We start from the raw sequence: 26,774 nt of genomic DNA, 5'->3' as shown, positions 1-26,774 counted from the left end.
TCCGTGGAACACAAATATTCAGATTAGTGGTCGACCTAAAAGCTTTTTAAGTGTTGATTGTAAAATAAATACATTTGGTTCTCCCCAATCCTGAATATGTGATTACATTCTTGCTTTCAACACTCCTGCTAGCTCATCTTAAGCCAGTAAAACTTCCTTAATAGTACATTTGAGTTCTGTATACCCTTCCAGTGGGACTGGGTTGTTTTGAAGTTATGAAGCGTGTACATGCTCACAAATAGAAGACACTGTTGCAGCACTCCAGCGTGTTAAATAAGCTTGTGGGCTGGAGGTAAACAACCTCATTAGCCAAGTTGTTATTACAGATGACCAGCACAGTCTGCGGCTCAGATAGCGTGGTTCCTTGAGGGGAAATTAAAATCTTGAGGCAGGCACTGGTGGAACCTGCGGGCTGATACTGTTTTTCATTTGGCTGTGCATTCATGTGTGTGTCTGCGCTAAGAATCAACAAGAATAAGCGCTAGCCCTGTGGAATATAAATGCCAGAGGAGATGCTAATGCAAAACTAATGGCAATTTTAAGGCCTCTGTTACAAATGGTAGATTTTACCAGCTATAGATTTACAGATATGTGCAGATATATGTTAAGTGAGCTAATAATGTGATGCAATTTGAACTGACGGCTAATCTAGGTGCAATGAGAACATTCTGGGCCACGCTGACCCCTGGTGGGGAGGTCTTCTCAGTGTAGTTTTCCCTCCACAAAGCAGCTTGACATTTAAATTGTTTTACCTGTCTTTATGTTCAGTTTTGCTCTGAGAGAGATAGTTCACCCAAAAACATTTCTTCCCTCAAAAGACTTCCCTCAATAGGTTGATAGGAAAGGAAATATCAAAAGCACTAGACTCGGATGAACTTTACAAATATCACTGTGTCACAGTACGCCAGGAAATCTCCCCTTGCTAACTCGGCTTGACAGCGGTAGCGCTCTATTGGAGACTGTAAATGCCAAAACGCTGGGATACTCCATACGATGGGTTACGCCAATGATCAGAGTGCATCACTGACCCGAGTAAACGTTAGGTGACCTGTAGCATAAAAGTGATGTAGCAAAAATATGACTGAATATAGTACAGACCGTCTTGCCCTCTGGTTGGTTTTAAGAATATACAGTATGCTTTGCCTTAAAGGCACTCAAGATGCATTCGGCAAAGCCGTATGTCTTTAAAATGGGGGGGACCAAACCATTTTGGGGGTGGGGGGTTGTGGGTGTTGAGGTCACAAATATAATTGTCCTCTTTGGTCCTTTAAAATAGTAAAGGCTCTGAATGCAATAATTTTCTGAATAAAGGCTATAAATGTGATAAAGGTCCAACATTTTATAATTTGTGGTTTTAAGAGATATTTTTTCATACAGTACAAGACTTCCACTGTGTCTACATTGCTAGCAATTTGCCTATTTTAGTCATCTTTTTTCTTTTGTGTGCTGTATAAAAGAAAAGATGAATATAATATGAATTTCTTTTCATCATTGAAGTATCTGTAAAATTTCACGACTGTATATATATATATATAGAACTGGTTTGCTCATGACATCATATCAGCCCAAACATTCCAATGTCCCTATTGAGTTAATAGGAAATCATCTAATTTCAGTGAGTAAACATTAGTCATTCAATCACCTATTTTATATCTGAAATCTGCATGTAAATCCCTACAATGCAGACGTCCTACACATGTAATTATTTATTTATTTAAAGTTGGAATTTTTCCTGTTTCTTGAAAGCCTGTGTGAGTTATGTGTATCTGTATCAAACAGACCACTACTATCCACCACTAACAAACTTCATCTGCGAACAGATCAGCTGAACGTAAAGAAGTTCACTGAAACTGAGGTAAGATACAAACAGACATTTTCAGACTTATTTATTGTGAACATCGAAGTGTTTATTCAGAGTACTTGTTTTATATTTTCATCAAAGAGTGCCTTGTTCTTGCAGTCACTTGAATAAGAGCACAAGTTCTCTCTCCCTATATCACACGCACAGAGAGGGAGACACGCAAAGCAAAACTGGTTCAAATCAAATTGTTATGCTGGGTTTAAATGGCAAATGAACACGTAATTTATGACATGTATCCATGTATGACTACAGAGAGCACTTCGATATGAAAACAAGCAAATCCCGGGCATTTTAAGCGAATTAAAAATGGACATGTTGTCATCCCAAAACAAGCAGATATTACAGCTTTTCCTACTTACAATACAACTTGTGGACAGTTTTGCTGCTTCCTTTGGTGATTGTTGTGCTGCACTGACAGACTGAACACCCGGGCAGGCGAATGCTCTGACATTGCGATCGACGTATATCTTCTCCCTCGTAATGAATGATCCATAACAGCTATTAAACATTAAACATGATTGTCACTAGAGGACGAAATGCAACTGTCTAATCCGATGGTCGGAGATGTTGAAACGGGGGTGTTTTTGCCTGTCAGTCACTGATGCTCTATGGCAGTTTGGGCATACCAAGATGGCCGCTCAAACACTTCCGGTGGCTTCACCTCCTGCTGGCAGTTTAATGTTGCATTAGTGATCCAGTACTATATATACTGTATATCAGTGTACATGACATATTTTTTATTCAAAACAGCAAATTTCACCAAATGGTCAATAGTTTGCCCCATTGGAAATGACTGTTGGTCTGTACAACATTTCAATCATAAAATAGTGGGCAAATATCGCATGTTTAGTTAGATACTTACATCTTACATGACACAACAGCGGGTTCACACATCCTCCGTGAGCGAGGCGTGAGCAGCGCGTGAGTGGGCCGGTCGTGTTGGATGTTCACACTGGCAGCACCTCTGCGCAGGATATAAAGTTATCTATGGGGTCCAACGGCAATTTTTTTCTTTAAGAAGGTCGTAATAAGCTGAGGTTATTGCTGCTTCAAGGACAACAGCGTGCAGTCACGTGCACTTCATCTTTATCAGCACACTTGGTTGTGACTGGTTAATGTTGTGTTCACCTATATACACAGAATGGCAGAAAGTCCGGCAGTTTATTAATTCTTTCCTTTATTAAGTATTTTTATTGTACTAAATCATAAAATGACCATAATATGTCATTAGAGAATTAGGAAACATGCTAAGTTGATATACTGGCTTCTCCGATAACAATGCTACAGCCAGTATATTCTACTTTGAAGTTTCCATTCCGGGCCAGAATTTCTGTTTATGTTTTGGCCTGTGTGATCCCGCCCACTGCTCACTCACCAATAGTATTTCGACACCGCTGGGTTGCCAGATTTGAACAAGTTTGCAGGCAAACAACACTGCGTGCTGCAGCCATGGAAGCCATCAAACGAACATGATCAGAGATTACAGATTCCACCCGACCTAAAAAGCCTCGCCATCCATCTAAAAACCACCATGACCAGAGGCGTAGTAAAACAAGGATAAATATTGGAGATGCCTTTGGAAGATAGAGACAGCTTAATGCCCAGAACTCCTTTAAAACGGATGCTGAGTTGGCTAATTCTGGCAACCCGCATGAGCTTCAGGTCTGGGGCGGGGCAGACAACTCTCCAATATTTTGAATTTGGACTGCAGTACCCATTTCAAACGCTTGTTGTCAATCTTACACATAGCACCTTTAAGTTATTTTATTCAGTTTACTTGAATATAGATATATAAACTGTAGTGTACTATAGGTTCGGTTTGAATAATTTTGATTTGCTTTTGTGTCTTTTCAATAATTACCTGAATATTTTAGTGTTGTACTGCACTCAGCACTGCAAAAATAGGCTCAATGCCTAAAGTATCCGCTCTGCCGCATCTGGGACGTGTCACCTCGTAACTCATGCTTGCTGTGTAAATCGGTGTCATCTGATAATATGGGCGCTGAAAACGTGCCGCTCACGCCCCACTCACGGAGGATGTGTGAACCCGGCGTTAACCTAAACTGCTGACACTGATGCGTGTGTGCTGCTGGAATAATCCATGAGGTTCCCGCTCAGCTTCTTAAATTTGAGTCCTGCCTTCATCGATTTGATTGCTATCTCAAATGACATTGACGAGCGGCATTAGACTACTGTGCATGCTAAAAATGTAACATTTTTAAACCATTATGTCATTCCTGCAACAACTTAATGACAATTAAACAGTGGTGCATAATGGACTACAGCAGAACAGGCAATCTGGCCATATCTGATTACTGGGGGGGACTTTGACTTGTCCCCCTCAATGTATATTGTGGTTATGGCCCTAGGACTTTTATTTTTTCTTCTGTGGATCACAAAAGGAGGTATTAGGTTGAATATTAGGGACTGACAGCCTTAGTCACCATTCACTTTCATTATATGGAAAACAGATGCAATGACAGTAAATGGTGACCGAAATCATAGTTTGTCTAAAATGTACATTACCCAATAATAACATCTTGTTTATGGTTGTATCTTCAACTTTGGCAATTTCACATCCCAAGGATAGATTTAAACTTTTTACTTTTTATTTGATATAAAGGTCACATTAAAACTGACATGAAAACTTTTTACCAGGTCTTCGTCTTTTATTTACTGATTTTGTTTTAGCCTTGATCCAGACACCGACTTTCAGTGAAAACTATGAAAATCTATTCTAAAAATACTAATTATTACATGTTTAAAACTATGACAATCTAAACCAAAAATGAAATAAACATGAAACTTTTCAATATGTACTGCATGAAAATGATTTCTATAATTTTTATTTTATTTTTCGAAAATTGCGACTGTCGCTCATCTGTGGCATCATTTCCACCACACCAAACAATTTTACCTCTAATAACGTTTTTTTTTTCTTATAGAAGTTAGTGTACTTGTTACTTGGTACTTGTCGACAAAAGTGTCAGTGAAGAGCATGCTTGAGATAAAATATGAGAGTAATGTTTGAATAAAACAAATAAAATTTAAGGTAAATATCACTTGTGTGCAGAATATTTTGATTTGGCCATCAAATTATGGGGAAAAAAGTGTGAAAATATGATGTAATTGTGTGTTCTTAGGAAGGATCCATAAAATGTTAGCTATGGAATTAGCTGCAGCAAGAAAAAGGAGTTGGACATTTTATTTAAAAAACATTAAAAATTTAATTTCCATCAGCATCATTTCCAGCAAAGAACACAAAACAGAATTTGAGATGTGCTGGAAATGAAACTGGTGGAAATTTTCATGACTTTCAGAAAAAATAAAAACCGACAAATGTCCTGTGATGCATGTACATACACTGTAGTACTAGTATAAAATAGTGAGAGTGTGAAAACAGTTCAGAATGAGAAGTCCACTGTGCTAAAAGTGCCCGAAGTTGAAAAAACACTTTTATAGAACTGTTGTGTAAATGCAATATTTAACTCTCTTAAGAGACATTGCTTAAAAACAATAACAGGGTTGAGAAAAAAAATGTTAAAATGTATTGTATCTCTCTCCTTTTTAATGTTCTTTTTTTTCACAGAAATTGCTTTGGAAATAATGCCTGTCTGACAGTCGAGCACATACTTCATCTGAGCAGACAACAGGCTCATTATCTCTGTGACTTTTTTTGTTCTGAAGCGAGAGTGAAAAAGATTTGAGAGGAAAAGATCGTAAAATGAAAAATGCAGTATAATGCCATAGAAAAGTGCCCAAAACCAGTCTAAAACCTGCCAACAGAACAGCCTCACCAGTTGCATGTTTAAGATGTTGAATAAAGCTGGAAAAGGCTACAAAAGTATCTCTAAAACCCTTGATGCTCATCAGTCCACGGCAGATAATCAGTTTTTATAAATAGCTCTTCCTCTGTTCTCTCTGAAATGCCTAAAGCAATAAGAGACAACATTACACATTACAATGAATCTGTTGTCCTGGAAACACAATGTGAAAAAAATGCTTCTGGGATGAAATAACAAGTTGGGAAAGATCTGCAAGCCAAGGTATCTAAAAATAGAATTAAGCTCAGAGAAAAAAATAAAATAAGAGCCATTAATAGCATGTACAGCAACTAAATCCTTAGTGATGCTCAGCCAATATTTCAAATAGTTATAGGAACATTTCATCAAAATTGAAATTGCTGTTGCTCCAGACCTGTACGACCTACGTTCTTCCGTGGAACCCAAAAAGTGATGCTAGGCAGATTAACAATTTCATTCACCATTCAAAATAGATGCAAAGTGAATGGTGACTGAGGCTGTCATGGACACCACAGTATTGTCCTGACCGCAGTTCTGTGTTCTTCCAGCAGAGGGCTCTGATGTAACGACCAATGCTCTTTGAGTGCACAAACATGTACCTGCTGTAGGTCTTAATTTAAAAGGCTTTCCATGTTTTAGCAGTGAAGTAATGACCTGGATTTTATGGTCTTGTTGTGTTACCAGTTGCCAACATTAAACTCAAAGTCGCATAAGCCCTGAATGGTGGCTAAACAGGCATTACACACAGGGACACCATGTCTGGAATGGTTGGCATCTCCAATACAATGTGCTCAGAATACATGCATGTAAATATCAGGTGGTGCAATGCACTCCTTAGTTTCCATGTAATGAAAACCACCCAGCTTCCAACTTGACACTTGTTTGCATTGATGTTGAAGCATAAAGCATGCCCATTGATGAGCTTAAACCACGTGTATTATGAATTCTGTGTCAATGCAATTTGTCTATTTTTCTCTTTCCATTGTAGTAAAACAGAGGTGTCGACCATTGAGACGGAACTCCTGCGGGACTATCGCTTTGGACAGCAGCAGTTGATTGAAATATGGGGCCATGCGTGTGCTATTGCCATCACAAAGGTTTGTCCACACCTACACATGCAGTGAAATGCACAGTGGATCTCAACTGGTTTTGCTTCAGGACCCAGATTTTAAATTAGACATCAAGTGACAACCCAACATAATTGCAAAATTGTTTTGCAATGATCATGATCATAAAAAGTAAAAACAATTTTGGCCAAAAATACATGGTCATCTCAAATCACCCTCATTGCAATTGAACCCATTATTTAATGTAGTCTAGATTAGGACTGTGCCGATACAATTACTGTATATATCAATACATCATGATAATGTTTCACATGATATTGTATCTATATTTTATATTGGTTTCTTTCGCAATCCAATAATGATAACCTGATGTATCATGATATATTGAATCGTGACGTGTATCGCAACATGTACGGTGCTGTGAAAAAGTATTTGCCCCTTCCTGATTTCTTTTATATTTTTCATGCTAAATTATTTTAGATCTTCAAAAGATATATAATATAAAACAAAGGCATTCTGAGTAAACACAAAATACAGTTTTCAAATATATATATATATATATATACAGTGCATCCGGAAAGTATTCACAGCGCTTCACTTTTTCCACATTTTGTTATGTTACAGCCTTATGGATTAAATTAATTAGTTTCCTCAAAATTCTACAAACAATACCCCATAATGACAACGTGAAAGAAGTTTGTTTGAAATCTTTGCAAATGTATTAAAAATAAAAAACGAAAAAAATCACATGTACATAAGTATTCACAGCCTTTGCTCAATACTTTGTTGAAGCACCTTTGGCACCAATTACAGCCTCAAGTCTTTTTGAGTATGATGCTACAAGCTTGGCACACCTATTTTTGGGCAGTTTCTCCCATTCTTCTTTGCAGGACCTCTCAAGTTCCATCAGGTTGGATAGGGAGCGTCGGTGCACAGCCATTTTCAGATCTCTCCAGAGATGTTCAGTCGGGTTCAAGTCTGGGCTCTGGCTGGGCCACTCAAGGACATTCACAGAGTTGTCCCAGAGCCACTCCTTTGTTATCTTGGCTGTGTGCTTAGGGTCGTTGTCCTGTTGGAAGATGAACCTTCGCCCCAGTCTGAGGTCCAGAGCGCTCTGGAGCAGGTTTTCATCAAGGATGTCTCTGTTCATTGCTGCATTCATCTTTCCCTCGAGCCTGACTAGTCTCCCAGTACCTGCCGCTGATAAACATCCCCACAGCATGATGCTGCCACCACCATACTTCACTGTAGGGATGGTATTGACCAGGTGATGAGCGGTGCCTGCTCCAGACATGACGCTTGCCATTCAGGCCAAAGAGTTCAATCTTTGTTTCATCAGACCAGAGAATTTTTTTTCTCATGGTCTGAGAGTCCCCCAGGCGGGCTGTTATGTGCCTTTTACTGAGGAGTGGCTTCCATCTGGCCACTCTACCATACAGGCCTGATTGGTGGAGTGCTGCAGAGATGGTTGTTCTTCTGGAAGTTTCTCCTCTCTCCACAGAGAAACGCTGGAGCTCTGTCAGAGTGACCATCAGGTTCTTGGTCACCTTCCTGACTAAGGCCCTTCTCCCCCGATTGCTCAGTTTGGCCGGGCGGCTAGCTCTAGGAAGAGTCCTGGTGGTTCCAAACTTCTTCCATTTATGGATGATGGAGGCCACTGTGCTCATTGGGACCTTCAATGCTGCAGAATTTTTTCTGTACCCTTCCCCAGATCTGTGCCTCGATACAATCCTGTCTCAGAGGTCTACAGACAATTCCTTGGACTTCATGGCTTGGTTTGTGCTCTGACATGCACTGTTAACTGTGGGACCTTATATAGACAGGTGTGTGCCTTTCCAAATCATGTCCAATCAACTGAATTTACCACAGGTGGACTCCAATCAAGTTGTAGAAACATCTCAAGGATGATCAGTGGAAACAGGATGCACCTGAGCTCAATTTTGAGTGTCATGGCAAAGGCTGTGAATACTTATGTACATGTGATTTTTTTCGCTTTTTATTTTTAATAAATTTGCAAAGATTTCAAACAAACTTCTTTTACGTTGTCATTATGGGGTATTGTTTGTAGAATTTTGAGGAAAATAATGAATTTAATCCATTTTGGAATAAGGATGTAACATAACAAAATGTGGAAAAAGTGAAGCGCTGTGAATACTTTCCGGATGCACTGTATATTATTGAAGCAAAAAAGTTATTCAACACCTATGTCACCCATGTAAAAAAACTTACTGCCCCCTTAAATTTAATAGCTGGTTGTGCCACCTTTAGCAGCAACAACTGCATCCAAGCACTCCGATAACTGGAGATCAGTCTTTCACAATGCTGTGGTGGAATTTTGGCCCACTCTTCTTAGCAGAACTGCTTTAGTTCAGTCACATTGGAGGGTTTTCGAGCATTAACTGCCCATTTAAAGTCCTGCCACAGCATCTCAATCAAGTTCATGTCAGGACTTTGACTAGACCACTCTAAAACTTTAATTTTACTTCTTTTGAGCCATTCAGAGGTGGTTCTTACTTATACTTTGGATCATTGTCTTGCTGCATAATCCAGTTGCGCTTAAGCTTCAGCTCACGGACTGATGAACAGATGTTCTTTTTTAGGATTTTCTGGTAGAGAGCAGAATTCACATTTCCTTCAATTATTGCAAGTCGCCCTGACCCTGAAGCAGCAAAGCATCCCCACACTATCACACTACCACCACCATGCTTGACCATAGTTAAACACAACCTTTATTGATGTGAGAAAGGCCTGCAGTTCCTTGGATGTTATCCTTGGCTTTTTTGTGACTTCCTGGATGAGTCGTCGCTGTGCTCTTGGAGGAATTTTGGAAGGTCGGCCACTTCTGGGAAGGTTCACTACTGTGCCAAGGTTTCTCCATTTGGAGATAATTGGCTCTCACTGTGGTTCTTTAAGACCCAGAGCCTTTAAAATAGCTTTGTAAACCTTCCCAGACTGATGTATTTCAGTCACCTTTTTCCTCATGATTTCTGGAATTTCTTTCGACCTTGGACCTTTTAGCCAAATTCATGTTGCTGAAAAAGTTCTATTTTGGTGTTGATTTGATTGAACAGGGGTGGCAGTAATCAGGCCTGGGTGTGTCTAGTCCATCCGAACCCCATTATGAATGCAGTTTCATAGATTTGGGGATTTAGTAACTAAGGGTGGCAAATACTTTTTCACACAGGCCCAGTTGGTATTGGATAACTTTTTTGCTTCAATAAATAACATTATCATTTAAAAACTGTATTTTTTGTTTACTCAGAATGCCTTTGATTTATGTTAGATTTTGTTTGAATTTTTGAAAATGTAGTATAAGATGTACACAAAAACAGTTGAAATACTTTTTCACAGCACTATATCTAATTGTGAGGTGGTTGGATACCAAGCCCTAGCCTGATCGTATTTTCTTTTACAGTACCTAGTATAGTTTTGTTCATGGTTTTGACGGCGTGTCATACAACCTGTCCATTATGGCATCTAGCTAATTTGGCTCGCTTCAACCAGGTGACAGATTAATTTTCCGCAAAAATACTGGGTTCACAGCCTTTGACGTGAACAACAACAGATAACTATGTCTAAGAATAATGCGTTCTTGCTCTGAAAAAAGATCGCAGGTGTTACAAGATGCATTTTTAAAAGTTGATGTTCTTTCTAACTTAACACAGTGTCTAAAAAATGCTGTGCTATTGTACAAGACTCTTAAAAAGCTGCAAGACACAGTGTAACGATCAAAAGCATCCGTCTAGAGCATGTTAACATCAAAAAAATAATTAATTGTTTACAACTGAAAAAAGCGCAGACGGATGCAAAAATGCATTCAATGTGAATGCCACCCAACTATGTTCATTTATGGTTTGTTGCATTTTATGAATTGCGTTTAGCATTGTTTTCCCCTGCAAATGCATGAACAGCAGAGAAAAACAACAACAGTTCATTGCAAAAGTTAAAAACCAATGAACATGTGCAAAGTGCCATTTAACACATCTAAATCCTATTTCTGAATTTTAGTCCTGTATTTACCACATGCAAGCATTTACACATTGCTTGGAATTTACCACTCTCAGTGTCTGTCGGCATTTGCTGAACTTCAACCAATCCTCTTAAGAGCTGAGGCCCTGCTGCAAGTGCTGATGAAAACAGTGGGAAACCTTTGATCTCGCTGTTTCTGTAGAGCAGTGCTTCCCAACCTTTTTTCTTGTACCCCTACAGCCCCATCAGTAAGACTCAAGGAGCTCTTCATCAACACAAACCAAAAATGTTCCTTTAAACTAATTTTATACTAGATATTTAGCTGCATCATTAATATTATTTATGTTATAATTAAATACTTTCCTTCAATCCCATTTGGAAATCTGATATATGGCCATTATATGAATATATATATATATATATATATATATATATATATATATATATATATACACAATTATAGTTAATATATTGGGACATATATGAACATATTCAAATTCCTCTAGTATTTGGGAAAATATATGTTTCTTGATTACTGCCATTTTTGTTGTATTTTGAAATATATGTTGCATAAATATACAAGTATGTGACTTTTTATATTAGTAAAAACAATAGATGAATATATACACTGGCGTCCAAACGTTTAGAATAATGTACAGATTTTGCTCTTATGGAAATAAATTGGTACTTTTATTCACCAAAGTGGTCAACTGATCACAATATATAGTCAGGACATTAATAACGTGAAAAATTACTATTACAATTTGACGAACAAAATCAGAATTTAAACTACTTCTCATAAAAAAATCCTCCATGTGCAGCAATGACAGCTTTGCAGTTCTTGGCATTCCAGCTGTCAGTTTGTCCAGATACTCAGGTGACATTTCACCCCACACTTCCTGTAGCACTTGCCATAGATGTGGCTGTCCTGTCAGGCACTTCTCACGCACCTTACAGTCTAGCTGATCCCACAAAAGCTCAATGGGGTTAAGATCCATAACACTCTTTTCCAATTATCTGTTGTCCAATGTCTGTGTTTCTTTGCCCACTCTAACCTTTTCTTTTTGTTTTTCTGTTTCAAAAGTGGCTTTTTCTTTGCAATTCTTCCCATAAGGTCTGCACCCCTGAGTCTTCTCTTTACTGTTGTACATGAAACTGGTGTTGAGCGGGTAGAATTCAATGAAGCTGTCAGATGAGGACATGTGAGGCATCTATTTCTCAAACTAGAGACTCTGATGTACTTTTCCTCTTGTTTAGTTGTACATCTGGCCTTCCACATTTCTTTCTGTCCTTGTTAGAGCCAGATGTCCTTTGTCTTTGAAGACTGTAGTATACACCTTTGTATGAAATCTTCAGTTTTTTGGCAATTTCAAGCATTGTATAGCCTTCATTCCTCAAAAAAATGATAGACATGACGAGTTTCTAGAGAAAGCTGTTTCTTTTTTGCCGTTTTTGACCTAATAGTGACCTTCAGACATGCCAGTCTATTGCATACTGTGACAACACAAAGACAATGTTAAGCTTCATTTAACGAACCAAATAGCTTTCAGCTGTGTTTGATATAATGGCAAGTGATTTTCTAGTACCAAATGATCAATTTAGCATGATTACTCAAGGATAAGGTGTTGAAATGATGGCTGCTGGAAATGGGGCCTGTCTAGATTTGATAAAAAAAATAAACTTTTTTCAAATAGTGATGGTGCTGTTTTTTACATCAGTAATGTCCTGACTATACTTTGCGATCAGTTGAATGCCAATTTGGTGAATTAAAGTACCAATTTCCATCCGAAACAGCAAAATCTGTACATTATTCCAAACTTTTGGCCGCCAGTGTATATTAGAGCTGTTGGCTCATGGGAACCTTGGTTCGAATCTGACCTAGGTCATTTCTTTACTTTCCTGACTGCCTCTACTGTCTTCTAAAATGAAAACCAAAACTAAAAAATTAAGTAAAAAATAAGCCCCCTCTGACAAATCCAATGTACTATCACTGAAGGTGTCGAAAGTCTCTAGTCTTGTCACTCTGGTATCAGGGCGGCCTGAGGGTTCTGACAGAGACAGGCCATACCCAAACCAGACTACTGCGGTCACACAGCCGCAACCACCCCATCTGGATTCAGTCAGGCTGACAGGCAGCACGGGCCTCCTCTTGACCTACCTGAGAGTCGGTTTAAGCCTGAAATTGTTTCCTGATTTGGCCTGTGTACATTTTCTAACACTGCTAGAAGAGTTTTACAAATTGAACCTTACGCCCCTTGAAGGCTCGCGGTAAAGCAGCTGCCATGGTTAGCATCAACAAAACTTCCTGTGATACAACCTCAGTGAGATAAATTGCATCTAAAGAAAACACGTCACTCAGTAGCTCTGAGACCGGCATTATATTAGCACAGTTGTTTGGAGGGGGATATCAGTTGTACGATTTTACCACTATGTGATTTCACAACCAAACTATCTGCCCCAGTTCGGATGCCAAAATCAACATCAGTCTGTCTACATCGGGGGGATAAGTGCTTCAGTTACGTCATCTAAGATGAGTAAGGAATGCAGACTGACTTAATAAAATATCCTAACCACAGTACATTACACTGTCTGTGTTCCCATTTTATTTGACATATACTGTATATCTCAACATGACTACATGAAAAAAGAGATTAGATGAAAAATGTGACCAAAATAAAAAAGTAATACTTCACGAGCCAAAGTGTTGTGATTTGTGAAATAATCATACTTTGAGTCGGTTCTTTTCAATTAATTGGTTGAACAGTTTTCAGTCAAAGTGATTCATTAACGAATAAATAAAAATAAAAATAAAAACATTATCCAGTAATAATAACTCACTGGAAAGGTCATGGAAAACTCCTGGTAATCGATTGGTAAAAAGTGTGGGAACACTGTCTTTTAGATACATAAAGTAAGAGTGTGTATGTGTGTGTAAGGTTGAGGGTAGAAGGCAAAAACTGCAAGAGTAATTAGCCAGAGTCCTCTCCAGAGAGCTCATTTGCTGGAAGCATGGAAGCGAAATCTGTGGGTTCAGAGGCTCCGAACAGGGGAAGATCAGAGCTGTAGTCTCCAGAGTCCTGGCAGGAGCTGACACCACAGAAGATTTCAGCCCAGCTGCTGTAGACCTGTAAAAGAATTGAACAATACATCCACTGGCTACTGCTTCCAAGAACACAGTAGTCTATTCCATGTCATTTTCCAGTAAGGAAACAGACACAGAGAGAAACAAGAGCAAATACAATAATATTTCATATGCACACATACTCACATGACTGCTTCATGTAAAGTAATTGCACTTACCTCAAGGTTGAAACTTCTTACAAATTATTTTGGAAACTTACACTTGCGCTTCTCTGTACACAGTGTCTATACTGTGAGTGAGCAATGCAACAAAACAAAAGTGCTCCCATTATCAGCTTGCTAAGCTATAAATGTCTCATAATTGAAAGTCAATTAGCTACTCTACAAGTTACTTTCAAAAAGTAACTCTGAGTATTGCGTTGCTAGCTTGCAATGTAAAAAAGCTTAGTTGATTGTAACAGGAGTGTTCTAGTTTTGTTTCATAGTGTTGTGTTGCTAGCTTGCAATGTTGACCCTTAGCTGATTACAACAGGAGTGTTCTAGTTTTATTGCATAGTATTGCTTTGCTAGCTTGCAATGTAGAAAGCTTAGCTGATTATAACAGGAGCATTCTAGTTTTGTCTCGTAGTGTTGCATCGCTAGCTTGCAATATAGACAGCTTAGTTGATTATAACAGGAGTGTTCTAGTTTTGTCTCATAGTTTTGTGTTGCTAGCTTTCAATTTAGAAAGCTTAGCTGATTATAACAGGAGTGTTCTAGTTTTGTTGTGTAGTATTGCGTTGCTAGCTTGCAATGTAGACAGCTTAGCTGATTACAACAGGAGTGTTCTAGTATTGTTGCGTAGTATTGTGATGCTAGCTTGCAATGTTGACCCTTAGATGATTACAACAGAAGTGTTCTAGTTTCTAGACAATGGGAAAATCTCCTACACAGATTTCCCCCAATACTGCAACAGCTGGAAACATACGTAAATTTTCCACGCTTAGATATGTGATAGCAGCGTTACAATATTGTTAATCCAGCACTGTGACTAAGACAACCAGTGATAATAATGTAATCTAAACTTCATCAGCTCACTAATATAACATCCATGTCAGCTGATAATTTCAACTCCCATGATATGCCATTAGCTTCATTAGTATTCGCTTCCTCTCTCTCTCTCGGAAGTCTGTAATTACACCCCTGTTCACGGCTGATTTGAAAGAAATGCTGGTTGTGGCATAGTGCATATTTCAGTGATGGTTAATTGGATGTGAATATAGCATGCACATTTCCTTTCCATTCATAACTGTGTTTTTACTTTATTAGATTGTTCATAATGTGATCCTTATGTAAGATACACATCAAATGGACATTTAACAAACATCATCCCACATTAATGGCAAAGATTTCCACCATTATCTGAATTTAAGGACCTGATTTTAAAAGAACCCTACTGACAAGACCATCTTAGACCTGTTAGACCATGTTTTTTATACTGGTCTAGGCTGGATTATACTAGTTTGGTGCTGGTCTTTTCAAAAGGGAAGTGTAAATGTGGAGTGAGTGAGAAACACCATTGGAAAATCTGAACAACACAGGCCCGGTTTAGAAACCAGACCAAAAATGTGTTATTTAAAGGTTACATCCTGTGGTGTTGTCTCCATGGGCTATTTACTATTGTTGTAACTGTTGCTGGGTTATTGTTAAGAGCATTACCTTTCCTAATGCAGTTAGAACTTTTGACAAGTATGAATGGCTTGGCTTACTCATTGGGAGCGAAATTAGATTTCTCACTCTCTCTGTCTCTCTCTCTCTCCAGGCGTTTCCCTTGAGCTCTCTGAGTAAAAAGCAGCCCACCCTGCTGGTTGTTTGTGGTCCTGACCAGAATGGCTCCATTGGTCTGGTGTGTGCACGCCACCTGCGCATATTTGTAAGTACAGAGCAAGTACATGGGCATAGTGGGTAGTGCACATGCCCGTGAGCTGTTGGTTCAAGGGGACCCAGGTTCTAATCCAGCCTATGTCATGTCCCAGTCCCATTCCTTAAACATTTCTGTCTCTCTCCACTATCCTATAGTCAAAAAAGTACAAAATTGTATCTTGTACTAGATACAAAACATTAAGAAAAATGTGGTTATTAAGAAAATGGTTCTTAGAGTATTGGTTCTTATTGTTCTGCGAGTATTGATACTGACTACCACCCCTGGAATCACAAGTTTGAATCCAGGGTGTGCTGAGTGATTCCAGCCAAATTGGCCCGGTTGCTAGGGAGGGTAGAGTCACATGGGGTAACCTCCTCGTGGTCGCGATTAGTGGTTCTCGCTCTCAATTGGGCGCGTGGTAAATTGTGCGTGGATCGCAGAGAGTAGCTTGAGCCTCTACATGCTTGGAGTCACTGCGGTGTCATGCACAACGAGCCACGTGATAAGATGCGCGGATTGACTGTCTCAGAAGCGGAGGCAACCCGGATTGAGGTGAGTAACCGTGCCACAACAAGGACCTACTAAGTAGTGGGAATTGGGCATTCCAAATTGAGGGAAAAAGGGGATAAAAAAAGAAAAAAGAAAATGGTGCTTTATAACATCGCCATACTTCTCTGTAATGCTAGATTTATGGAGCCTTAGCATACTGCCGTTAAATGCACATCAATATAATCTGTTAAAGTTATCCCTTTTCTGTCTAAAGGAGTGAGGCTTGGCCAGTCTAAGTCTGGCCAGTTACCATTATGGGATTCTTGGAATGAATAAAACACTCACTCCCAGATCCAAAGGAAAGACATGAACAATAGAGTATTATCACATGATGGCTTCTGTTTTATACATTCCCAGTGTACATCTGCATGAATTCTTTGTGTCCGTACCAACGTTATGTAACAAATACATTAAGTTTAACTACTGAATTGTGATGAACTTACCAAGTAATCCATATTGTGGGGATTTTCTCCTATATCCTGAATGTTAATTTTAGGACATATTAATCACATCTAATGTCCTTCTGAAATTAAATTAGAAGGTAATTATATGTGATTTATGAACTCAAATTCTTCAGTATCTCCCTGCATATCCACACAAGTGGTCGACCGATATGGGGTTTTTAATGGCCGATGCCGATATCCAGAGAGCAGGGTGGCCGATTAATATATCAAGCAATTTAATATAGTAAATAACAAACATAAAATTGCTAATATATATATATATATATATATATATATATATATATATATATATATATATATATAATATAGTTTTGTGTGAAATTGAATAAATATAGTGCTAAATAAGAGTTATTAGTGCTAAATATATATATATTTTTAGCACTATATTTACACAATTTCACACAAAACTAAAAAAATTATATTGTATTTTAAATGGTAGATAGCAGTTTCTTCAGAATTCTGTTTAGTCATCAAATTTTAGTAATTTATTTGCACATGAAGACATTGTTAATATATTAGGAAGAAGGAAATAACAGTACACACAGTATTCCAGCAACCATGGATGGCATATCCACGTAATAAGACATTTACTTATAGCACATGTGAAGCGCTTTTACCTTGGGCTGCATCATAAACGTAGGCAGCTGACTTGCTACCTTGCTGCCTAATCAGTTAATGGCTTAACTGACAGCTGTTTTGCGTGAATGGAACTTTTAAGGAAACTTGTCTCTGAACAGTTTGAAAAGCACCTTGTTTTCATCCTACCTCCGTATACAGCCTCCGGAGGCAGCATTTTCCTGGTTTTGGACACAGCCTTGAAGTTGCACTCACGCACTCGTGCGGATCCAGCTCGAGCAACAATTTCCTGACACTTTAAATGGCCTGGATCGCCTGCTTGGATTGACATGGACTGACCATCAAGATTTGTGAATCAGAGGAACTTTAGATCCTGATCCTGAAGTTTTTGATTCTGGCTGATGGAATACGCGCTTTAGAGGAAGATATTAGATGAGAGCTTGACGGGAAGAAAACGCTGGATTTTCGAGAGGTTCGTGAATCACATCTGTTTAAAACGAGATATCTGCATATTTGCAAACGGTATATAATACAAGTTTTATTTATATTTGCCTTTTACATTAGAAAAGAAAGTTAAAGGTGACAGGTAACTGTTGAGGAGAGACTTTTAGAATAGTTGCTTTAGAGGAAGATATACTGTATGAGCTATCCACAGGATGCTGGATCTGCTGAAGTTGTATGAGGTTGGGTTATTACATCTGTTTAAACAAGATATGTGCATATTTACAGACAGTATATGATACTGTATTAGTTTTATTGATATTTGCCTTTTAGCATTAGACAAGAGAGTTAAAAGTTACAGGGAACTGTTGAGGAGAGAGAGGGAGAATGAAACAGGTGAGCACTTTAATATTATGAGCTCAAACGCATCTGCTGCGGCTCTGATATGTGGACTGTTTAAATGAGACCCTGTTGCACACCGGTCTATTATTGTATTATGAGGCATGTAACAACAAAATGAACCATGACTGGTCGTTTACATGTCTTGGTCGCTTCACATGCAGGCAGGTGATTCTCTGTGCCATCAAGAAACAAATCGGCCGAACGGGAAAATGTATCGACCGATGCCGATAATTAAAATAGTCAGAATATCGGCCGATTAATCGGCCTCTGCGATATATCGGCCGACCACTAATCCACACAGGGACAAAATGTTGCCTAAATCAACAGCTTTTATGGAGACTTAAATTAACTATCTAATTCATGTGTGGCCGCCACAAAATACATTTCCAACAATGCTTGGTTGTCCATTCTGTTGCTTTCATGCTCTTTTATTTTATTTAGATTTTTTTTGTCACATTGCTTATGATGCCTTATTCATTTTGCATTCATTACAACAGAAGAGGTATAATAAAATACATTTTATGCAAACTCAATATCCTCTGGTCTCAAAGTGTTTTTGATCAAAGTGTTTTCTCCCTTTCTCTCAAATGTAGGAATATGAGCCCACAATTTTCTATCCCAAGCGGTCCTCTCAGAGTTTGCACCAGGACTTCACCGTTCAGTGCGAGAAAATGGATATCCCATTTCTCTCCTATCTTCCGACGGAGGTAGGTGTTAAACATAGGGATCAAAATTGGGCATAACAAAGCTAGGTACACTGGCAGAGAGATTTTAATTTGATGTTCATTCTTCTGGACATCTTCCAATCCTAACCGAGTACCGCCTGACCAGGTCCAGCTGCTAAATGATGCCTACAATCTGGTGATTGATGCCATCCTGGGACCAGAAACTGAGCACAAGGAGGAGAAGGAGCCCTATGCTGGGATGCTGGTGACTCTTAAACAGGTCAAAATACCCATCGTTAGTGTGGACGTGCCCTCAGGTATTTGCTCTTTAAACAAACATTCTGCTGTTTCAAAGAAAATCTGCCCGAGGCTGTTTAGAGTGCTGTAACAATGGCTGTACAATAACAAAAAATATATAAGTAGTGCACAAGTGAGAGTACATTCACTAAGGGCTTATTTAGGGAGTATTTACCACTTTGGGTCACTTCATGCATTGTCGCTTATACGATACCGATCATCAAAATACCATGTGTAAATGCCTCCCAAGACGCATTCGCGATAGATAGCAATCCAAACACTCAAATCCCAATGGGTGTGCACATTCCATTTACACTTGGCCACATAAATTTGTTTCTACAAAAAGGATGTGCATCCGATCTACTATTTTCACACTATATGCAAATGTAATGGAGCTCACTTTCATTCATGCTAATGCAACGAAATTATGCAGTTGAAAAATCAGGGATGCCCAAACTTCCATATGCTAAAGTATTTCTGTTTGCTAGGAATAAGCAGGAGAGCATGTTTTATTATTGTCTTAGGTCACTCAGCTCTGTTTGCAATTAACTTTGTGCAACAAGTTAGCATTTTGTAGCTAAGTTTTGGAAAAAGTAGCCACGCTAAGTTAGTAGTGTCGCTAATTTTACTTGCAGTGTAGACAGCTTAGTTGATTACAACAGGAGTGTTCCAGGACTGTCAAATACTGTAGTGTCAGCTAGCAAGCAAAATAATTATTAAAAATGCATCAAGGTCTCAATCTGTTCAAAGCACTGTTTTGGATATTTTTGTTCGACAATGACGTCACCCGTGCTCTCAGACAAGAGTGTAGAAAAGCAGAGCGCAAGTGGAAAAAAGACAAGCTTCAGGCCTATTTTGACATTTTAAAGGTGTGTTTAACAAACTATCAAAGAGCAGTAAAGGAAGCAAAAGCTACGTTTTTCTCTAAAGTAATCTCTGAAAACGCAAATCGACCAAAGTATTGTTTAATACAATCGATTCTGTTTTAAACCCAACTAGAAATGCTTTTCAGGATGCCACTCGAGACCTGCGAGACATTTTTTAACTTTTTTTACTCACAACATTGAGCAGATTAAATGTGCTATTGTACTTTCACAATTTGATCAACCACTAATACCTTCCCCGTCCAGCTCCCTGACTTACTATCAACCAGTTATGTCAGCACAGTTAGCAGATGTAGTCTCCAAAATTAAGTGTTCCAGTTACAAGCTGAATATTCCTTCTCCGCGCCTTAAAATAAGTTTTCATGACTTATAAGTTGTTGCTATAGATCTAAGGGCAATCGTGCCTTTTCTGTGGTAAGGCCTAATCTCTGGAACAGTCTCCCTTTCCATATGAGGTCAGCTTCTTCATTAGCCATTTTTAAATCTTCTTTGAAAATGTTTTTTTTTATGCTAAAGCTTTTGAATAGATCCTTGAATAGGTTGAACTGGGTAAATACATTATGCTGTATTTAAAGGTATTTTTTTTTTATGTTTGTGTATGCATATACATGTATACAGTGCATCTGGAAAGTATTCACAGCGCATCACTTTTTCCACATTTTGTTACGTTACAGCCTTATTCCAAATGGATTAAATTCATTATTTTCCTAAAAATTCTACAAACAATACCCCATAATGACAACGTGAAAGAAGTTTGTTTGAAATCTTTGCAAATGTATTAAAAATAAAAAATATATCACATGTACATAAGTATTCACAGCCTTTGCTCAATACTTTGTTGAAGCACCTTTGGCACCAATTACAGCCTCAAGTCTTTTTGAGTATGATGCTACAAGCTTGGCACACCCATTTTTGGGCAGTTTCTCCCATTCTTCTTTGCAGGACCTCTCAAGTTCCATCAGGTTGGATAGGGAGCGTCGGTGCACAGCCATTTTCAGATCTCTCCAGAGATGTTCAATCGGGTTCAAGTCTGGGCTCTGGCTGGGCCACTCAAGGACATTCACAGAGTTGTCCCAGAGCCACTCCTTTGTTATCTTGGCTGTGTGCTTAGGGTCGTTGTACTGTTGGAAGATGAACCTTTGCCCCAGTCTGAGGTCCAGAGCGCTCTGGAGCAGGTTTTCCATCAAGGATGTCTCTGTACATTGCTGCATTCATCTTTCCCTCCATCCTGACTAGTCTCCCAGTTCCTGCCGCTGAAAAACATCCCCACAGCATGATGATGCCACCACCATGCTTCACTGTAGGGTTGGTATTGGCCAGGTGATGAGCGGTGCCTGGTTTCCTCCAGACATGACTCTTGCCATTCAGGTCAAAGAGTTCAATCTTTGTTTCTCAAGGCACCTGAAGGACTCTCAGACCATTTGGCAAACTCCAGGCGGGACCTTCAATGCTGCAGAAATTTTTCTGCACCCTTCCCCAGATCTGTGCCTTGATACAATCCTGTCTCGGAGGTCTACAGACAATTCCTTGGACTTCATGGCTTGGTTTGTGCTCCGACATGCACTGTTAACTTTGGTACCTTATATAGACAGGTGTGTGCCTTTCCAAATCATGTCCAATCAACTGAATTTACCACAGATGGACTCCAATCAAGTTGTAGAAACAGCTCAAGGATGATCAGTGGAAACAGGATGCACCTGAGCTCAATTTTGAGTGTCATGGCAAAGGCTGTGAATACTTATGTACATGTGATTTTTTTTTTCGTTTCTTATTTTTAATAAATTTGCAAAGATTTCAAACAAACTTCTTTCACGTTGTCATTATGGGGTATTGTTTGTAGAATTTTGAGGAAAATAATGAATTTAATCCATTTTGGAATAAGACTGTAACATAACAAAATGTGGAAAAAGTGAAGCGCTGTGAATACTTTCCAGATGCACTGTATACACACACACACACACACACACACACACACTGGTGGCCTAAAGTTTGGAATAATGTATACATTTTTCTGTTTTGGAAGGAAATTGGTAATTCAACTGATCACAATGTATAGTCAGGACATTACTAATGTAAAAAATAGCACCATCACTATTTGAAAAAAGTCATTTTTGATCAAATTTAGACAGGCCCCATTTCCAGCAGCCATCACTCCAACACCTTATCCTTGAGTAATCATGCTAAATTGCTAATTTGGTACTAGAAAATCACTTGCCATTATATCAAACACAGCTGAAAGCTATTTGGTTCGTTAAATGAAGCTTAACATTGTCTTTGTGTTTGTTTTTGAGTTGCCACAGTATGCAATAGACTGGCATGTCTTAAGGTTAATATTAGGTCAAAAATGGCAAAAAAGAAACCGCTTTCCCTAGAAACTCACCAGTCAATCATTGTTTTGAGGAATGAAGGCTATACAATGCTTGAAATTGACAAAATACTGAAGATTTCATACAAAGGTGTACACTACAGTCTTCAAAGACAAAGGACAGCTGGCTCTAACAAGGACAGAAAGAGATGTGGAAGGCCAGATGTACAACTAAACAAGAGGATAAGTACATCAGAGTCTCTAGTTTAAGAAATAGACACCTCACATGTCCTCAGCTGACAGCTTCATTGAATTCTACCCGCTCAACACCAGTTTCATGTACAACAGTAAAGAGAAGACTCAGGGGTGCAGGCCTTATGGGAAGAATTGCAAAGAAAAATTTATCTTTCCATAAGATAAAAATATGTACATTATTACACACTTTTGGCTGCCAGTGTGTATATATATATATATATATATATATATATATAATCACTTTGTCATTGTATATTTATTGTTTTTTTATCTGTAAAGCACTTTGGGTCAACTTCTGTTGTTTTTAAATGTGCTTTATAAATAAAGATTGACTTGATGTGACCCAAGCTCATCAAGACATAAAAAGTGCTCATTAAAATATTCATTAGCATTCTTCAGCGCACACAAGAAGGATGCTATCAGAACAACCAAACAAATCTGATGACTTGTTTTAATAAAATGTCTGTAACAATGGATTCATATTTTATACACATTTTTACACACTGAACATAATGTGTAATCCATGACAGCTAACCATATGTACAATCAACATACTGTATGTTCACATCCTACATTTACATGATTATGTACTATGTGCATAATTTCTAAGAATGAATATTGGCCTGTAAAACACTGTTTATTTTCAAACGCTCGATTCACTAAAGGAATTATGCAGATCAGGCAAAGGCGCAAATGCTCTCACAAATTCTGAGCAGAATGTAATTTGCACAACGCAATTCCAATATTGCAGGGTCGGTCCAGAACACAGTTTATCGCACAGAGATACACTTTTCAGGGGAATCAACTTATGAATGGCTTACTTAGAGTCGTATCTGCATATTATGTTGGGATAGGTATTTTTAATCTCGAACATTTAAACAATGGTTTATTGGCACCGCCAAGAGGATTTCAGTGATGAAATCCTATCTTTGGCGCCAACTAATTACATAAATGACTTGACCAGAGACCTTTATGTGCAAATTAGTTGCACTGGACTGGAAGTGTTTGCATAAAAGAAAACTCATAACCATTACATGTAGAGACCTCATTTAAAAATGGCAGCTGATGGCTGACACATTGCATTTTTTTTTTTTTACTTGCCTCCAGATGACAACACTACGAGCCAGTTTTCCACCTCTTATCTGGAAGAATCTGGAAACATGGTTATGTTATGCAATACATAATGGCTTGTTATGGTGAAAACGAATAAAAAGAACTCTTCTTGTCTCTTTCTTCTGAAGGTTGGGACGTGGATGTACCCGGCAAAGATGGAATAAATCCAGAAGTCCTCGTCTCCTTGACAGCCCCCAAAAAGTGCGCAGCGGGTTTCTCGGGAAAGCATTTTCTGGCAGGACGATTCCTACCCTATGACATTCAGAAGAAATACGAACTGAATCTGCCTGAATTCCCAGGCACAGAATGTGTTATAGAACTGTAGCAATTTATTTGAAGAAAATCTGTATTTTGAATAATAAAAAAAAGGATGTTTTTCCCCTTTTGTATTTTATAGATTGTCCTGTGGCATTCTGTTACTGACAAATATTATTGATTAGATACTTTGGCTAGTTTAGATGAGATGGGTTTACAGTGATAAATTAAAGTTGCAGAATTTTTTCATATGTTCAACATTCATGTCATTCATTCAACCACCGAGTTCTTAATTCACCAATATACAATATTGTTCAAAACATATTAAAGTTGTCTTTTAAATGTTGGATATATATACAAAGTGCATTACCCTGATAGTGCCTCCTGTCTAATGTGTACGCCACCTACAAAATCAATGCTTTTCCACTGGAATGTTACTCCAATACAAATCGATTCAACTGTACTTTGTTTGGAAAAGTTGTATAGTCTACAGTAGTCTGAGGCTAAAGAACATGTATGTGTATATCATTTTGTTTTACTCTACATTGTTCATGTGCACGTTTTTTCTTAGTTCTTTAAGACTGTATGAATTTCGGGAAGTGGAAAAATTAAATTATCTACATATAAACATTGTTCTCTATGCAGTTAATAAAAGTCATATGGATTTGGAACAAAATGAGAGTGAGTAAATGATTCGAAATTTTACATTTATGGGTAAACTATCCCTTAAAAATTCAAATGTTGGACATTCAAAGCCACAGATGTTATAATTTAGCCTGTCTTGGATACACAAACTATTAGCCCATTAGCTAATATTTGGGAACAAGAGGTGGCATAGATATTCTTTAGACTGTACAGTATATTATTTATTCCCTGAGATGTATTAAAAAGTCAGGAAAATGTGTGGGTGATAAAAAGGAATGTTTCTGTCTAAAATGACAACAGTTACAATATGTGGACAGGAATACCAAAACAATGTAATGATTCATCACTTATGCATTATAGGCCATACATTGCATAAACTCTGATATTCATCAAAAGGTGTTTACGAAGTCATCTGAAATTAAAGTCTACAATAAGCAGGCTTATTTTGAAAAGGGGAAATTTCTTACTCAGCCAATAAACATTCTACATTTATATCTACCTCCCTGAATTCCAAAAGTATGTTTATTGTCTTTAAACATCCATGGAGAACCCCACAGAAGTAAAAGGCAGCCATATGCACTCAATATGGTGACAAAGGAAAATATGAAAATCTGTTTTGACTGGGACGGAATGAGGGAAAAAAAATTGCTGCAAATTTGGTTGTTTGTCCTGTTTCGATAACACAATTCCCTATAATCTAACATCTTCACGATTTCAGATCTTTATATATATTCAAGAACTTGTCTTTACAGTCCATGAAAACTCATTTAGTACCACATATTCCCCAGTCAATGTTTTCAAACAGTCAAAATAACTTGTTGGATGGCACCATGGATTGGCGAGCAACCTCAAATCTCCCCGTCATGGATGTGTTTGTTATTATCTTGGACAGTGGAACAGTACTGTACATGTTGCATACATGGGAATATTTACAAATGGTCAAACACAATTACCATTGCTCATGAACTGTGTGTTAGACTTCAAAGTTCTGCTTTGCACAAGCACATAAGCTTTTAGTGTGGAACTCTGATTTAACGGCCAAATGACGGCACTTTCCTCCATGGCAACGTAGCCATCTTGCGCTCTGTGGTTGGTAAAGATGGAGAAATGCACTATAAGCGGACCATCTACTATTGACAAACTGTACACAAACGAAAATTAAATTAAGCCACAAATTAATGCAAAATGGGTATTGTGAGTCAGAGTCTGTGAAAGAAATTGCTTTGGGCAATTTATTAGAAATTTAATCCATTTGGTTGTTTACATCTTCAATTATAACACTCTATGTGGGTAGCTGACCCAATTACATGTACAGTAAATGGACCTTTTCTTTTATCAACATGAAGATTAATATACACACACACACACACACACACACACACACACACACACAAACTTGCCGCCAAAAGTTTGGAATGTTCAGATTTTGCTCTTATGGAAAGAAATTGGTACTTTTATTCACCAAAGTGGCATTCAGCTGATCACACTGTACAGTCACGACATTAATAACATGAAAAACTACTATTACAATTTAAAGAAAAAATTTCTTGTTAAACTACTTCAAAGAGTTCCTCATCAAAAAATCCTCAACGTGCAGCAATGACAGCTTTGCAGATCTTTGGCATTCTAACTGTCAGTTTGTCCAGATACTCAGGTGACATTTCACCCCACACTTCCTGTAGCACTTGCCATAGATGTGGCTGTCTTGTCGGGCACTTCTCACACACCTTACAGTCTAGCTCAGGAGTTGGCAACCTATGGCACACAGAGGAGTAATCAACAGCACACCAGCAACAGCGAGACAGGAGTAGACTAGATGAAATTCCGCACATGCATTCCAGTCTTCATCTTGATGTTATCCTTCCTCATGATCGCACAAAATGTTTTCATGAGCTGAATGGGAGACTAAACAAAAAGTTAAAATGTGATGAGACTGCAGCGCGTGCAAGCCATTCGCACATCACGAGCCGGCAGCACTTCACGTTCGCTTAATCGCGCGAGTAAACGCGCCCGCTTCGCTTTGGTCAGGCTGCCCGGATAACAGCCAACATTCCGTGTTTCATTTGTTTCTTAATGTTTTCAGAACAACACGTGATGTAATAAGGAAAACACCACTATTAATCCTTGAGATTTCCAACACTGCAACAGGTACACACTCCTTAATCCATGGTCACACTCAAAATTACATTAAAAGATTAAGAGAGAAAACATAAAAATCTGAGGGGCCGTTTACACGACA

General features: G+C 38.4%; 1 protein-coding gene across 1 annotated transcript in view; it reads left to right on the top strand.

Annotated features, from left to right (window-relative positions):
• LOC127439199 (yjeF N-terminal domain-containing 3) overlaps window positions 1-24,566 on the top strand; it is a 44,929-nt gene extending 20,363 nt beyond the window's left edge. The window contains exons 2-6 of the mRNA XM_051695345.1: window positions 6,653-6,761; window positions 15,583-15,693; window positions 18,710-18,823; window positions 18,948-19,098; window positions 23,764-24,566. Coding sequence (XP_051551305.1) covers window positions 6,653-6,761; window positions 15,583-15,693; window positions 18,710-18,823; window positions 18,948-19,098; window positions 23,764-23,960 — 682 coding nt within the window. The 3' untranslated portion in view covers window positions 23,961-24,566. The remainder of the gene's footprint in view (window positions 1-6,652; window positions 6,762-15,582; window positions 15,694-18,709; window positions 18,824-18,947; window positions 19,099-23,763) is intronic.
• The last annotated feature ends 2,208 nt before the right edge of the window (window positions 24,567-26,774 follow it).

Source organism: Myxocyprinus asiaticus, chromosome 50, assembly GCF_019703515.2.
Source record: "Myxocyprinus asiaticus isolate MX2 ecotype Aquarium Trade chromosome 50, UBuf_Myxa_2, whole genome shotgun sequence".
Taxonomy (NCBI): Eukaryota; Metazoa; Chordata; class Actinopteri; order Cypriniformes; family Catostomidae; genus Myxocyprinus; species Myxocyprinus asiaticus.
This window is presented reverse-complemented; position numbering and strand designations above follow the sequence as displayed.